This window comes from Pipra filicauda, unplaced genomic scaffold (genome assembly GCF_003945595.2).
Source record: "Pipra filicauda isolate LSUMZ 115617 unplaced genomic scaffold, ASM394559v2 scaffold384_size681814_pilon, whole genome shotgun sequence".
Classification (NCBI taxonomy): Eukaryota; Metazoa; Chordata; class Aves; order Passeriformes; family Pipridae; genus Pipra; species Pipra filicauda.
Genome location: NW_024104514.1, coordinates 579,663 through 593,420, shown reverse-complemented (window position 1 = coordinate 593,420; position 13,758 = coordinate 579,663). Strand labels below are relative to the sequence as shown.

At 52.1% G+C, this 13,758-nt stretch overlaps 1 protein-coding gene across 1 annotated transcript in view; it reads right to left on the bottom strand.

The window, feature by feature from the left end:
• Positions 1–13,758, bottom strand: part of CARD10 (caspase recruitment domain family member 10) — a 32,428-nt gene that overhangs the window by 7,928 nt on the left and 10,742 nt on the right. The window contains exons 3-12 of the mRNA XM_039384900.1: positions 5,842–6,060; positions 5,336–5,473; positions 4,676–5,001; positions 2,671–2,853; positions 2,157–2,312; positions 1,890–2,015; positions 1,566–1,760; positions 1,330–1,467; positions 452–567; positions 158–198 (exon numbers count right to left, since the gene is read on the bottom strand). Of these exons, the coding sequence (XP_039240834.1) occupies positions 158–198; positions 452–567; positions 1,330–1,467; positions 1,566–1,760; positions 1,890–2,015; positions 2,157–2,312; positions 2,671–2,853; positions 4,676–5,001; positions 5,336–5,473; positions 5,842–6,060 (1,638 nt within the window). The remainder of the gene's footprint in view (positions 1–157; positions 199–451; positions 568–1,329; positions 1,468–1,565; positions 1,761–1,889; positions 2,016–2,156; positions 2,313–2,670; positions 2,854–4,675; positions 5,002–5,335; positions 5,474–5,841; positions 6,061–13,758) is intronic.

Here is a 13,758-nt window from a genome sequence, read left to right as displayed (position 1 = left end):
GGGGGGATGGGTGGGTCCATAGCACCCTGCTACAACTGCAGAGCCCTCACACTGAGCTGCACAAAGGTGTGAGGGAGGGTCAGTTGTCCAGCCTCTCTCCCCACAGCTACCACTTCTTTTTAGCTAACCCCTTTGTGGAAAGCCCCCACCCTGGTACCTGTTCCATCTTCAATGCTGCTAAATGAGCCACAGGACAAGCTACAAAGGAAACACAAAATGGATCTGTAAGGCCGCAGCTTTTCCAAAGCCTGTTTGCATTCTGTTCTCAATCCCACCTCCACAGACTCCCTCGCCACCTACAAGCACCCCCATAGCCAGCACACAGCTCCCAGCCAGCCTTCCCACTCTCAGTTCCCACTCCAGGTTCTCTCCTAACCGTGCCAGGCAGCTCTCCCTGGCCCCCACAAACCCCACAGAGGAGACCCAGACTCAAGTAGCTCCCAGCAATCACCTTTTGTAGGGCATGCACCTATCTTCCCGCTGCCGACGGAGGATGGAGCCAACGCAAGGAGGGAAGGGGAAGGTGGAAAGGCGGTTGATATCCTTCTCACTCTCAGGAGTCACATCCTTGGGTAGAGTGAAAGAGAGATGCTTGCTAACATCAACTCAGCACCAACTCTCCCCTCCCATCAGGCCAGGTTGCAAACAACTCCTTGGATACTGCATCCATCTTTAGGGATAACCTACATCCTTCCAAACTCCCAGGGGCACCTTGTTTTCCCAAGCAGATAGCTCAGAGAGAGATCCATGGCTCTGCATCCCCATCTTTTTGCAATGTACAAGCTGTGGGAGCAGTAGCAGATGAAGAGAATATCCAATCTTGCCCTTATATTTCACTTCTAGCCACTGAGCACCTAGAGGTGTGAGTAACCTGTGGGACTGCCCATTTGTGGGTGCTCTAGGATGATAGATCAAGGAGTCAAAGGAAAGAACCCGACTCTCTTAAAAACAATGTGATGCTGCTACAGGATTCAAAAGAGCTTGGATTTCTCCCCAAGCATGCATAGATTAAAAAGTATTTTGGGGAGGATAATATATTACATAAGACTGTTGAGTTCTAGCATGTCATACAGGACAAAGAGAGTTTTCCTTCCCCCTCTTCCCCACTCGGTTGAGCGCTGCACACTTTGCAGCATAGGCCAGTTTGTCAGAGACTGAGAGAGCAAAGCTTTGCAACCCAGATCTGTTCACGCCTTACACACTATCCCACGCCCAGCCTTCCACCAAGTCACAGCCCCATGATGAACCCACTCCAAATGCCTCTCCTGAGCAGTGTGGGTCTCCGCTGCCTTCATGCTGAGGGTCAGCCTCTCACAGCCAAGCACTCACCATGCTCTGAACAGCTGAATCCCCTGGGAATGGGGTAACAGAAGTCCCCAGAGCATCCATGAGTCCAGTCGTCGTGTTGTCTATGAGACTCCAGGTGCTGCTGAGGTTGGAGCAGAGGGAGTAGGAAGAGCTGCACATCTGGGAGAGAAGGGACTCCATCATCCCATTATATCCCTCAGAAATGAGTTCTGACCCCTCTGCCTTCTCTCTTCCCTCTTCTTTCTAGCCACTCTCACCTTGCCCAGGATGCGGCTGCCTTGGCACCGCTGCAGCTGTGCCTCCAGCGTACTGTTCAGCCCTTCTGCCTGGCTTAGCTTGCTTAGGAGTTCATCCCGCTCCTCCTCTAGGGCCCGCACACGTTTGCGGTACTGGTCCTTCTCAATCAGGCTCTGGGAATATTGTAGCTGTACCCCATCACGGCTCTGGATTGCCTGCAAGGAGCTAGAGTGAGAAAAGGCAGAGAACTCCCACCCTGGCATGGATGGACAAGATTCACTGGAGAAGGAAAGGGTATCCAGAGCAGAGACAAATGCCCTGCTGGGAGGTGGAAAGCAATTTACCTGGTCCCGCTCTTTTTCGATCTCCTCCAGCTGCAGGAGCACTGTGTTCATACGATGCTTGTAGAGATCACAGTCCTTCTGCAACGTCCGGTATTTCAGCTGCAGATCTTCCACCTCCTGTAGGTACTAGTAACAGCAAGCAGCAAGCATTAGCTCTCCTGAAAGTGACTGCTGTGGCTTCACAGCCCCCTCCCTTCCCTCTCTTCCAGGCCCTGTTAGGTGTTCAAGGACGGGGAATGGTGATGGGGGCAGTGATGGATGCTCTACCTTATCCCTCAGCTCTTCAGCCCACTGCAGCTCATTCTGCAGGGAGTTGAGTTTCTGACAGAGATCCTGCCGGTCATCTTGGGCTTCCTTCCAGTCATGCTCCAGGATATCCAGCAGGATCTGCTCAGAGCCTGGCACTGGACCCTCACCGGGTGTCTAGAAGGTGAGAAGGCACTGTCACTACACCACAAGCACCAAGGGAGTACCAGACCAGGGCAACGACTGGCAGATTGGCACAACTGCCATCATCACTCCTGCATTGATGTACTGTGCACTCCAAGGCACTAAGTCACACCTGTGAGCACATCCAAGAGTTACAGGGCTGGAAACAAGGACCCATCACTACCCAGACCTGGAAGCAATGGCAGCCACCACAGCCAAGCAATATGCTCAGAGGACAGGACAAGCCAGCCCAAAATAATGATTTCCCCCTCCTTCCAGTGCCTATGTAACCAGCACAGGGGGTGGTCCAGGAAAGGAGGTGACTTGGAGCCTGCCCTGCCCTGCCAGGTACCTGCAACATGCCCTGCAGCTCCTGCAGCGATGCCGTGAGGCGCTGGTTCTCAGCCCACAGCTCAGACACAGCGTCAGGGTGGCCCTGCTCCTCCGCCTCCTGCTGGGGTGGCGCGGATGCCTGTTTCCGCAGCAGGCTGCACTCCTCCTCTAGGCTGGAGACTTTGCATTTCAGCTGGTCCACCTGTAACCCAGGGAAGAAACACGGTCTGACACACACAGCTCTGCACCTCTGCCTTAGCGGGAGAGTGCAGCAGAGAGGGCGCTGGGCAGAAAACAGGCCGAGAGGTGAGTAAAGCAAAGGCTGGGCAACCATGTGAAGGAGTATCCTACCGCTGGGCCAGGGTTAGCAGCACAGCTGCACAAGAAAGCTTTTCCCTCAGGGAAAGGAGAACAACGTACTTGCGTGAGCACATACAGTTTCAGGATCCTCTCGGTACAACAACTCTCTTGCTACCCTGGGGCATCCCCAGTGACCTTGGACATGGTAGTCTACGTGTGGACATGGGACCTCTGACGTGCTGCCAGGGCCCGCAGTTGTGAGTGTCTCAAAGGTTCCTAGAGCAGCTGAGAAACAAATTCACAGCAGAAAAATCCACTGGAGGCTATTCAGTGTGGGGAGGCCACCTCTGGCCTGGGAAGTGTTTGAAGTTCAAGCTGCCAGAGGCTGCAGGGTACCACAGGGGCATTCTCACACCCTGGCCTGCTTTCACACTCCTCCATCAACATGTCACTGGCAACAGTGGAGGTCAGTTACTGTTAGGAGGAAGAGAGGTCCTCACAGACCTATAACTGATTTGACTGATCAAAGAACAGGAGTTTTACATCTAAGTAAGGCTTTGAGAGGAAATGGGGCAAAGCCACTAAGAAGCACTGCCAAAATTGCCAAGGAGGGATTCAGGAACTGAATTACTTCTGTAAATCTGTATAAAAGATCTAGAATGACTTTTGGGAACCAGTCATTTCTGAACCCCAGAGTCAGGAGGGGAGGGCAGGTTGCGACCCTGCTTCCAGGGGGATTTCTTCAGCCCAAGTTACCTACAAGTGATTCACCTCCCTTCTCCACAGAGGCCCTGGAGAGCTGGCATTGTCAGGAATACCAGATAAAAGGTAAGGGAGGATCCCAGCACTGGCAGAACAGAACAAATGAAAGGTAATCACAAGGCTGTGTGAGAGGTCCAGGTCCAGACTGGTAGGGGGAATGCCAGGAGGCAGCAGAGCACTGAAAAACGTCAGCTATTAATAGGTTCAGGGTAGGGCTGTCCTTGCCCAGGCAGGAAATGGGCGAATGTTTGCTGGAGGTGAGAGCTTGGCAGCTGGAGTGCAGTGTCACGAATTCCTTCAGCTGTGCAGGGCATGAGTCTTACAAACGTCATGAGAGAGATGAGGAGGCGGTGGGGAGCGGCTGGGGGGATGGAGTCTGGGCCAAAAGGCTCCTAAGATCAGCAAGGTGGGCTGGGCAGCTCCAGACAGCACACAGGCACCCAGCACAGCTGCCTGCACAGCCACCATCCTCACTAGAGAGAGGAAAACGCAAGCCCTTTCCCAGGGAAAAGGTAAATACAAGCACACAGCTTGACAGAATCAGCTGCCTGCCTGTGCCGCCTGGAGAGAGCAGGCAGCACAGGGCAACAAGTGCAGGTAGGAACAGACAGGGCATCTTGTGGTACCAGTGGCCAGGCTGAAAGCTGAGAGATGCCAGGGAAGGCATTACCCCTATTTCTGGTTCCTCTAGGTAACATACCTCCAGCTGTGGCAGGAGCTGGTGATGTATCTCCAGCTGCCCCAGGGCAGTGGTGAGCCTCCTGCACTGTGCCCATGACTCGGCCTCTCTGCAGGGCACATTCCCATCAAAAGCAGGGGCATGAGCCCCAACACACGTCCCTCCTGCCATCAGCTCCTTCACACTCACGAGCCACCACGTGGGGACATCCGTGTGCATCCTTCTCAGCCACCAGACCCCCACCACCTCCCACTGCCAACCCTTGCGCTCCTCAGGATCATACCACCAGCTGCAGGTCCCTGCTTCGCAGCACGGCCATGTTCTTCTCCTCGCAGAGCTGAGCATAGCGCATGGCCATCATGTAGTTCTCATCCTTCAGCCTCAGCAGCTCCACACTGTTGGAGTCCCACTCTTCTCTAAGCCGCTGGCAACGCTCCTGCACCTTGAGAAGCTCCTTCAGCTGCTGCTCCAGCCGGGTCTGCTCTTGCTCCAAAGCCTGGTTCTTCACCTGGAGCTGGTGTTCCTTCAGCAGGTGCTCTTTCCGTTGAGCCCTCACCTTCTTCACCTCCATCATCAGGAACTGAGTTAGTCCCTCAGGGCCTTCTTCATCTGGGGGGAGACAAAGGAGGATCTGTTCCTGGTTGCTGAAACAGGGGTAACCCCAAAAAACAGATTTGTCCAACACTGTCTTCCACCAAGAGGTGCCAAGCTCTCCTGTCAGTTTGCAGCCATTGTTGTCCCAGGCTTACAGCACCACAGTCCGTCACACCTGTATATGTGGCCCCCTTCCTGACAGTTGCAGAGCACAGAGCTGTCAGGGCTCCTCACACACTGGTAGCATGAACCTGGTTTTTATACAGGCACATGCACATGCACCAGCACAGATTTCTGGCCCTCCCCATGCAAGCAGCAACTGAAGGGAGAACAGAAGAACAGCTCCTACCCAGGATCATAGAGCAGCGCTGGGCTGGTTCCCTCCCCGTTAGCCGTGTGTAGTGCTCTGGGTAGTAGAACTCCAAGGATTCCAGGAAGGCTTCATAGCCTCGCTTTCCACGGCGCCGAAGGATGTCCATCAGGTAACCTGGAAAAAGGGAAGGAGTTAGGATGAATTCTGTGCAAAACAGAAAGAAAACAGCATAGCCTAGCTTCATGATATGAAAGTAGCATCTCTACCAGTTCTACTTCCATCCACAAAAATGGGAATGGCTAGAGGAGAGAATGGGTTGAGAGCACTGCCCTCATCTGTGTGCATGCAGGGGGAGGCCCACAGAGGATGAGAGGGAGGTCTGGGTGCAGAGCATCTCAGAGAACAACAAAGCTGAAGTAGCAGAGCAGTGGGAGGGAGCAGAAAGCCACCACCACATGCTGGGTAGCCTTCACTGTCCATCAAAAACAGGTTGTTCCCCACAAACCAGGCCACACTAAGTGCAAGTTTGTGTCTTCCCGCACCTGTCTGGTTGCTCTTGCAAGGGAATCGGCAGGAGTTCAGCACCTCCTCCTCATCCTGCTCATCTATCACGCGGCACTGGCGCAGGTATGGGGTGAGCTTCGCTGGGTTCAGGGAGCGGGTCAGCTGGTGTCGTGCACTCTCGATCTTCTCCCAGATGGAGTCTTCTTCCTCCTCCTGCTCTGAGAGGCTGCAGGCTCTGAGAGGGGCATTCTCCACGGCTGGAAGGATAAAAGGAAAGGATAAAATGACAAGAAATGATGGAGGAGCACAGAAGGTGTGAGTAGGCATGGGAAAACGTGGGTCAAGGTATGAATCTGCAAATGATTTGTTAGTCTTGCAAATGGGACTCAGATACATTGGAAGACATTTTACATACAAATCGGTTCAGCGGGATCTTGAGTGTCCACCTCAGGCCTTAGATATGCAGAAGGCAAGTGGTGCCTTAAGGGAGGAAGTCTACTGCAGGAAGTCCAGGGAAGATGACATCTTCATCCCTGAAGCATTTTTAAATTCCCCCCAACCATCACACATCATCCCTTTTTCCCCGTCCCTGAGAATGGGAAACTTTCAGGACCAAGAGTTTTCACAGCCTGGGACGTGCTTTCTCATAGTGGGGCTGGAAAGGCTCGGGAATGAATCCCTCAGGATTCATTTGCCCTGTGTATGCCCCAAGCATCAGTGACCAAACTGAAGTTCTCAGGGACACCATTCTAAAGAGCAGCTTGGCTACAAGTATTGGAATCAAGGGGGAATCACATAAGCATGTCTTTCACATATCTTCCACATAGCAGTATGGAGTCCTGAAAATACATAGCAACAAGGCAACCACTCTGCCAACCAAATAAAACAAGAGGGACCCTCAAGTCAATGGGCTGAAACCCCTCAGAGCCGTGATGAACCTGCTCCATTAAGTTCTACAAGCTGTGATGGAGCAGGTATGTGCAAGGAGCTCTCTCCCCAGCTGTGGATCAACTCAACCAGTATTATCTATTTTCACTTGAGAAATAAAATCTGCTCCACAGGCCAGCACAAATCCTTTTAGCTGTCAAGGCAAAGCACAGCAAAGATCTGCTGAGACTTAGAAGCCATCACTCCTCCAAAGCATGCACGGTCACCTGCCACTCTGGTGCTGGCATCAAATCCAGCTTTCGTACCCTAGGCACACAAACATCACCGGGGCAGTGTAGAGGTTCATGTTGCATGGGGGAAGGAAATGTCTCAATCTTTGTCCTTTTCTTTGGCTTTCGGGGTTGTGATTTTTTCTCTTCTTGTGGTGAGAATATCATGTTATTTCAGACAGACAAGTAGCACAGCAAGGAGGATGGCTGAGAGAACTGTGCAGAAGTTAATCCTCCAAATACAAACAAAGGAGGCTTGGGGTCTGGTGGATGAAGAACATCATGAAAAGAGAACTGTTGATTACACAAAAAATACTCAAGTGTCTCATTTCCAGCATCTAAGAGCTTAAGAGCCTAAATACAGATACAGTTCTGGATTGTCCAAGGTTGAATAAAAACAGTGTTTCTTGCAGAAACTAAACTCTCATTTGAGACAGGGTCGCTTGCCACACGGACACAAGTACGCAGGAGGAGGACGCAACGGCAGGACGCAACACAGATTGTCAAAACAGTTGCGCTGTTTTGAACTTCGCTTCTTGGCTACAGATTTATCACTATCAAAGTGTTTCTCCAAGAAACTGGAAGCAGCGACCAGCTTCTCGGCAGGCAGGCTCGGCGGACAGGGAGAGGCGAGAGGGTGGCGGGGGTGGGGGCGGGCAGAAGGTTCTAGGAGCCAGTACCCCCCTCGTTCCCGGGATATCCCCCTCGTTCCCCCCTTCCCGCCCGGAGTACTCCTCTCCCGCGGCGGGGCAGGCGGAGGGACACAGCGCTTCCCTTTCGCCACTCCGAAGGCGCTGTTCGAGGAATGCCGAGCCGGAGGCCATTCCTCAGGAGGTGGCCGAGGAAGAGGAAAAGTGGCGCAAACATCCCTCCGACCGCCCCCAGCCCGAGCCCACGCGAAACCCACGCCCTGGGGCGATGCCGATGGGCGCGACAGCCGCCGGCTCCGCGGGAGAGGGGGCACAGTGGGGCTCCGCCGCCCCCGGGACCCCGCTCCTGGGCGGAGGCTCGCCCCTTACCTGCCATTCCCGCCGTCGGGAGGGCTGCTTCCCGCTCCGCTCCGCGCCGCCGTCTCGCCGCCCGGCAGGTGTGTCTGAAGCGCTCTCCCCACCCCGCCGCACTTTCCCACCCTCTTTCCCTCCCTCCCTGCCACCCTCCCTCTTCCAACCGGCTGGGAGGGAACAGGCAAACCCCTGGGCTATGGACAGCCTACCTCTGCCCACCGGGGGTCGCGGGGGCACTCACCGGCGGGGCGGGGGCGGATCCCCGTCGGCCACTCCCGGTTTCTGAGAGCCTCCGGCCGCTCCTCACCTGGACGAGCCGGGGAAGGGTTCTTCTCTGCGTGTGTCCCGTCCTTCTGACCCCCCTTGGTCCCCAGCCCCGGGATGGAGCTGCTCCCCGGAAGGATGTGGCTCGCTAGCCACTTCTCTTCCGAAACTCACCCGGCCTCACCTCCCGACAGACGGGCGGGGGAAGTGGGGGGTAACCGGCTTGGCCGGGGCTGTGCCCGGGCAGGATGGCCGGCTCTCTGGGCAACGCGCAGCCCCCATCCTAGCTCTTCCTGCAGAGAAGAGGTTTGTAAGGAGGGGCTTTTTTTGCTTAAAGGGCTCCAGAAATTGTAGCCAGGTCACCCCAGGTGTAGGGCTGGCTCTGTATGGAGGGGGAATCCAAGCAAGGGGAAAAACTGAGGGTGCTGGAAAGAAGCCTGATCCAGGGCAAGAAAAGGTCCCACAGGCTAGATTTTGGTTCCAGTCCTCAGCTGTGTCCGTGGGTGGAACTGGGCGTGGAGGCACCCTGGGGCAGTGTGTCAGAGATGTACTCCAGGGCATGCAGGGGCTTGTAACCCCCAGCCTGACCCAGCACTGAGTTTCCCAGGGGTGCGATGCAGGAAAGCCTTCCTCTGGCCCGAGTGGACTTGTGTGTCCACACAGCATCCCAAAGAGTTTGCACAGAGTAACATCCAAATCTGCCATGTACTCAGTTGCTCATATCTGTGCATACCACTGGGACAGAGGGCTCTGGAGAGATGAAATTGGACACCATGGGCCAGTCCTAACATCATATGCCTCCCCCTTCGAGGCTAAGGTGTTTTTAATTTTCTCTAGCAACCCTATCTCACTCTTATTTTATCCCTTTCAGCTGTGTCAGACCTCAGTGGCCAGGGCAGACAGTGCAGGCTCTATGGAAGAAATTCCCAATGCAATATCAAGCTCATAAGAAGTGGGAATTCCCCAATTTCACCCAGCCTTTGGGTCAGCCCACAGGGTAGCCCAGAGTACTGCTGAGCCCTATATTGGTCCTGCCCCTGCCAACACACTCCTGAAAGGGAGGTGCCCTCAGCACCCCAACAGTGCAGCTTCTAGACCCCACCTTGGCATGAAAATCTTTCCTCCTTCAGATAAGTGAAGAAATGAAAGTTAGGGGAATCTGGAACAATCTTGAGGTATGAACTGGACTCCCTTCCCTAAAGGATTCCTGCTGCACCCAGGTTGAACCTCTTCATTTGTTTCTCCTCCAGGGCCAGTGGCAGATTCATCCCCTCTGGTCCCCACAGGCCTCCTGCACCAGCTTCAGTAAGGTGATTTGAGGGAAGAGAGGCTTTAGCAAAACCCTTTCCCGGTGCTGCTAAGTTCTTTCTAAGATCAAGCAAAACCACCACCTGAGAACTGAGAGTGTACCTGTGCAATGCCACGAAGCACATGGCCTTTTTGTTGCAAAATACACAAAGGTATTGAACAAACACCGGGCACACACACGCACGTGGGGCTCTCAGCAAACTGCTCTTGAATGGCATCCATCCCAACAGGCACTGGTTGACACCCTGAGCACATGAATTTTCTGTTGACTCACCTCCCCTGCAAGGGGTCCCAACAGCCCCTTCCCCTCCCTTGTAAGCCCAGCACTGCACAGCTTGTGCCCAAAGAGCACATGCTAACTCAGGACCACTAGCAGCAGTGCACAGATCCTCTCTCCAGCCCTTACCTCCAGCCAGAAGCAGCCAGCTTAGAGATCAAAAGCAAGTACAAGCAAGGCTGCCTGTTGGGAATCTGCTCTGACTCAGGCCATGTCAATTTTTGCCTGCTAGTTATTCTCTCACAAACAACTCCGGTCTCTCTCCCTCTCTAGTGAAAAGATTTCCTGAATTATGTGGTGATAGAAGATAAGATCTTCTCAATCCTAATAAAAGTCCCAAAGCAAGAGTTGGTTTCTCTCATTCACGCAGAGAGAGACAAACTCAAGGCTAATGACAAAGAAATCCTCTTCCTCCACCCACCCTGACCCCACAGGCAATGGCTGCCATGCTTTGTGACTCAGAGCACTCAGACATCAGACACAGCAGGTCCCATGTCAAGAACTGCTGAAGAAATATCTTCACCCTAGCTTGCCCACAGAAGGGTCTCAGATATCCAAGTCCAGGAAAAAATAAATAATTCAATAATTGAATGGTACCTCAATAAGGACAGGTCCTTAGACTGACTAAATTACTAATGTCCTTTATTTTCTTACAAGCTCCACTAGCTGTTCTCCTTCATGGAGAGTCTCTGAGCTCAGCAGGTACCCTAGGAGCCAGCAGACCACCCCTAAAGGCTCTGTTGGGTAGTGATCCCAACAGATCAGACAGACAGTTCCTGAGAGGAAGAATATGTTCCATGCCTGCTTTTTGGCCAGGGTGTGGAGGCACAGAGATGCAAAGCTCACCCTTTTTAGGGAAGCTGCAGTCGTACAAGACAAACCCAATTTGTTGGAGATACACAGTCCCATCAGACTGTAGGTGCACACAGCCAGGTATCACAGTTCCAAAATAGCTTTACCAGTAGCAGTCATTTTTGTGCTGGCACACTTGAGTTCATACTAGGAATGTCATTGGTGTGTTTGGGTGTGTTTTTTGTTGTTGAGTTGTTGATTGGGTTTGTTACTTTTTTTCAAGTCCTATCCAAAATAGTCACACTGGTAAAACTTTCCAAGCCACATCAGCTCACACAGGAAACCTACGACAAGCTAGCAAATGGTGAACCCCGTGTCCTTTCCACCACCAGAGGAAGGGCTTAGCACGCATGGCCCACAGAGTGTGACAGGCTTTTGGGTTTTCTGCAGGACCTTGCGGTGTGGGATTGACCGATGGCACTAAGGGATCAGTGGGATCCCTCCAAGGTGAGTGAGCCAGTTCTGCTCAGAGCAGGGCTGAGTATGCCACAGTACTGCATTGTTTGCCCCCTCCTGGAAACAGCTTTAGGAAGGGCGGGGAAGGAATTCAGTAAATTCCTGATTGTGTGGCTAAAATGCCGTCAGCATAAAGGTCAAGCTGCAGCTACAGATGCTGAACTTGGATGCTTTGTAAAGTCTTACCCTGGGTTTTGGGAAGCACAGTATCTTTACTGTGATACTGCCTACCCACACAGTGTCCATAACGTGAGCTACGCAGAACATCTTCAGCGATGTATTCCTTGCTTGGTCTTTTTTTTTTCCTAATCAAAATATGCCGTTCTTCTTGCAGCCTGGTGATTTGCAAAGACTTACAGCTTCCAATGAATTTTTAGGGGGAAGGTTTGCTAAAGTCTCCAGGGTGGTTTCCCAAGTCAGCTGGAGGAAGCAAGTTTGAAATAATCCACCCTAATAATAACTTCCACCCTGCAATAGCTGTCCCAACATGATTTGGTGTAGTGAAAAAACTCTCTACAGTTTCTGTTCCTGTGTGGAACAAAAACAAATGCCAAAAATGCAAAAGAACTCGTGAAACAGAATTATCGACTTCAGCCTGATCTAATCGGCTCATACGCTGCTTCACACCAGATTAGTTAATGCACATGGAAAAAAAACCTTTTCCTAATGACACTCATCAAACTCAATGTTTATATTAACAACCTTTGCAAGGACTTTGACTGCCTTCTCCTCAACACTTTTCATAGCAGACTTAAGACTGCTGTGGCATACTGAGAGTGGTTTATTCCCTTCACAGTGGTGACTGCAGAAGGGAGGAGAAATGAGGTCCCCCCTCAAAAAAAATTAGTGGCATTTATAGCAGGAAGGAAATGCATGTGTGTGGAGATAGCAAAACAAGCAAATATTTCCTTCAGCATTCCTCCCCCTCACCACACGAACACACCCATTGCCTGGAGCTACAGGAGGCAAAAGCACGTGGGATCTTTTTGGTAAGGTATTGGCAACACATCTCTGTCTTCATTAGGGCATCAGAGGTGTGCAGGGTGGCAAGGAAGACCTGAATTAGAGCAGAATGATGGGATTAGAGTCACTGGGATGAGCTTTCTCACTCCAAAGCTGCCCACCTAGCCCTGGCAAAGGGGTTCCAACTCAGCAGGGCTGAGCCTGGAAGTCTCGTGCTTGGCTGCCACCTCAGCAGCTGTTGCCTTATTCTTAAAGCATTATCCCTACTGGATTGGTCCCAGCTTTTTTTTCCCTCTGTCTTCAGAATATGGGCCAGCTGGGAGTCCATCTCACTGCTCATTGTGAATCCAATCTGGTTGGCTGCTTCTGCATCACACTTCACAAGAGGACCACTAAAGTCTGCCCTCCACTGCGTAAGAAGGGTCTAAACACACAGAGGTTACAGTGAATACAGGGGAGCAGTGTCTGCTCTCTCCAGATATGACCCACGCTGTTTAGAAACCAGGAGTGAATTCAGCTCTTTAACAAAGGACCTGCCTTTGTTTTCTACTGGTGTATGTTCAAGCAGAATTTGTTTCTCAGGGAGGGGAACCACATGGACTGAGGATGTACACACAAAGATGGGTAAATCACACCTGCTTTGGGAAGAAAACAAATTACTGTCCAAGAGGCAAGGTGATGGGGGTTGGAGCCTAGAGAAGCAATAAACCCAGCGGCATTTCAACTGCAGCAGGCAGCAGCTCACCAAACCCGCCCCGTTTTCCTTGGTGCCTCCTTGCACGCCAAGGCTGCAGCCACCAGAGGTCAATGTGATCACACCAACCTCACCCAACTGTTGGGTGCTGCAGAGAGCCCCCTTTGAAACTGGGACGTCAAACAGAAATATGAAGTAAGAAGTGTTTTCCACCTTTTAGGACAAAATTTTGGGGCAGATTTGCATGTAAACCAACATTCAAAGCATTAATCACAGCATGACCTCATCACTATCCAGGAAAAAAGGTCTTGAGAATAAAGATCCTGCAAACACTCAGAATTGAGACTCTGTTACTGCCACCAAGGGATTAGCTGCTGAGCTGGGAGCCCTGCTCAGCCTAGTTCAAAAATATTCTGGTCCCTCATGCAGCTTCAATAGGAGGAAAGGAAGAAGCACAGATAGAAAACACCGCTTCCATCTTCCCTTCCTCCTCTCTGTGATAATCAAAGTCCTGTATGGCTCCTCTCCTGGGCTGGTACATAAGCATGCCCCAGGGTGTTTGGCTGCCAGATTTCCCTGAGTCACTGTCAGGCTGAGACTGGCCAGATGCTGATGGAGAAGAGGCAGGAGGGGTCATACCATCCCACAACACTTTAATTAGACTAAACATGTGCCATACCAAGGAAAGGGACAGGATTCATGTGTCAGGGAAGGAAGCTCCTGCTCTTTCAGACTTACCAGCAAATTTGCTCCATAAGCAACAGATAACATAAATGAAGTCCCAAAAAACTCCCTTCTGCTACAATAGTTGAAGCTTCGAGGGCGCGGGTTGGTGGTGCATGGGAGAAGGCATGTTGGCTTTCCAGTCTGCAGTACATCAAAGCTCCAGCAGCCACTGTCAGAGAGCAGATCCTGGTTCACCTGTGAACCTGGTCTTGTAGTTCATGGTTTGGGAAACCAGCCCAAGCTTGGTGGTTTTC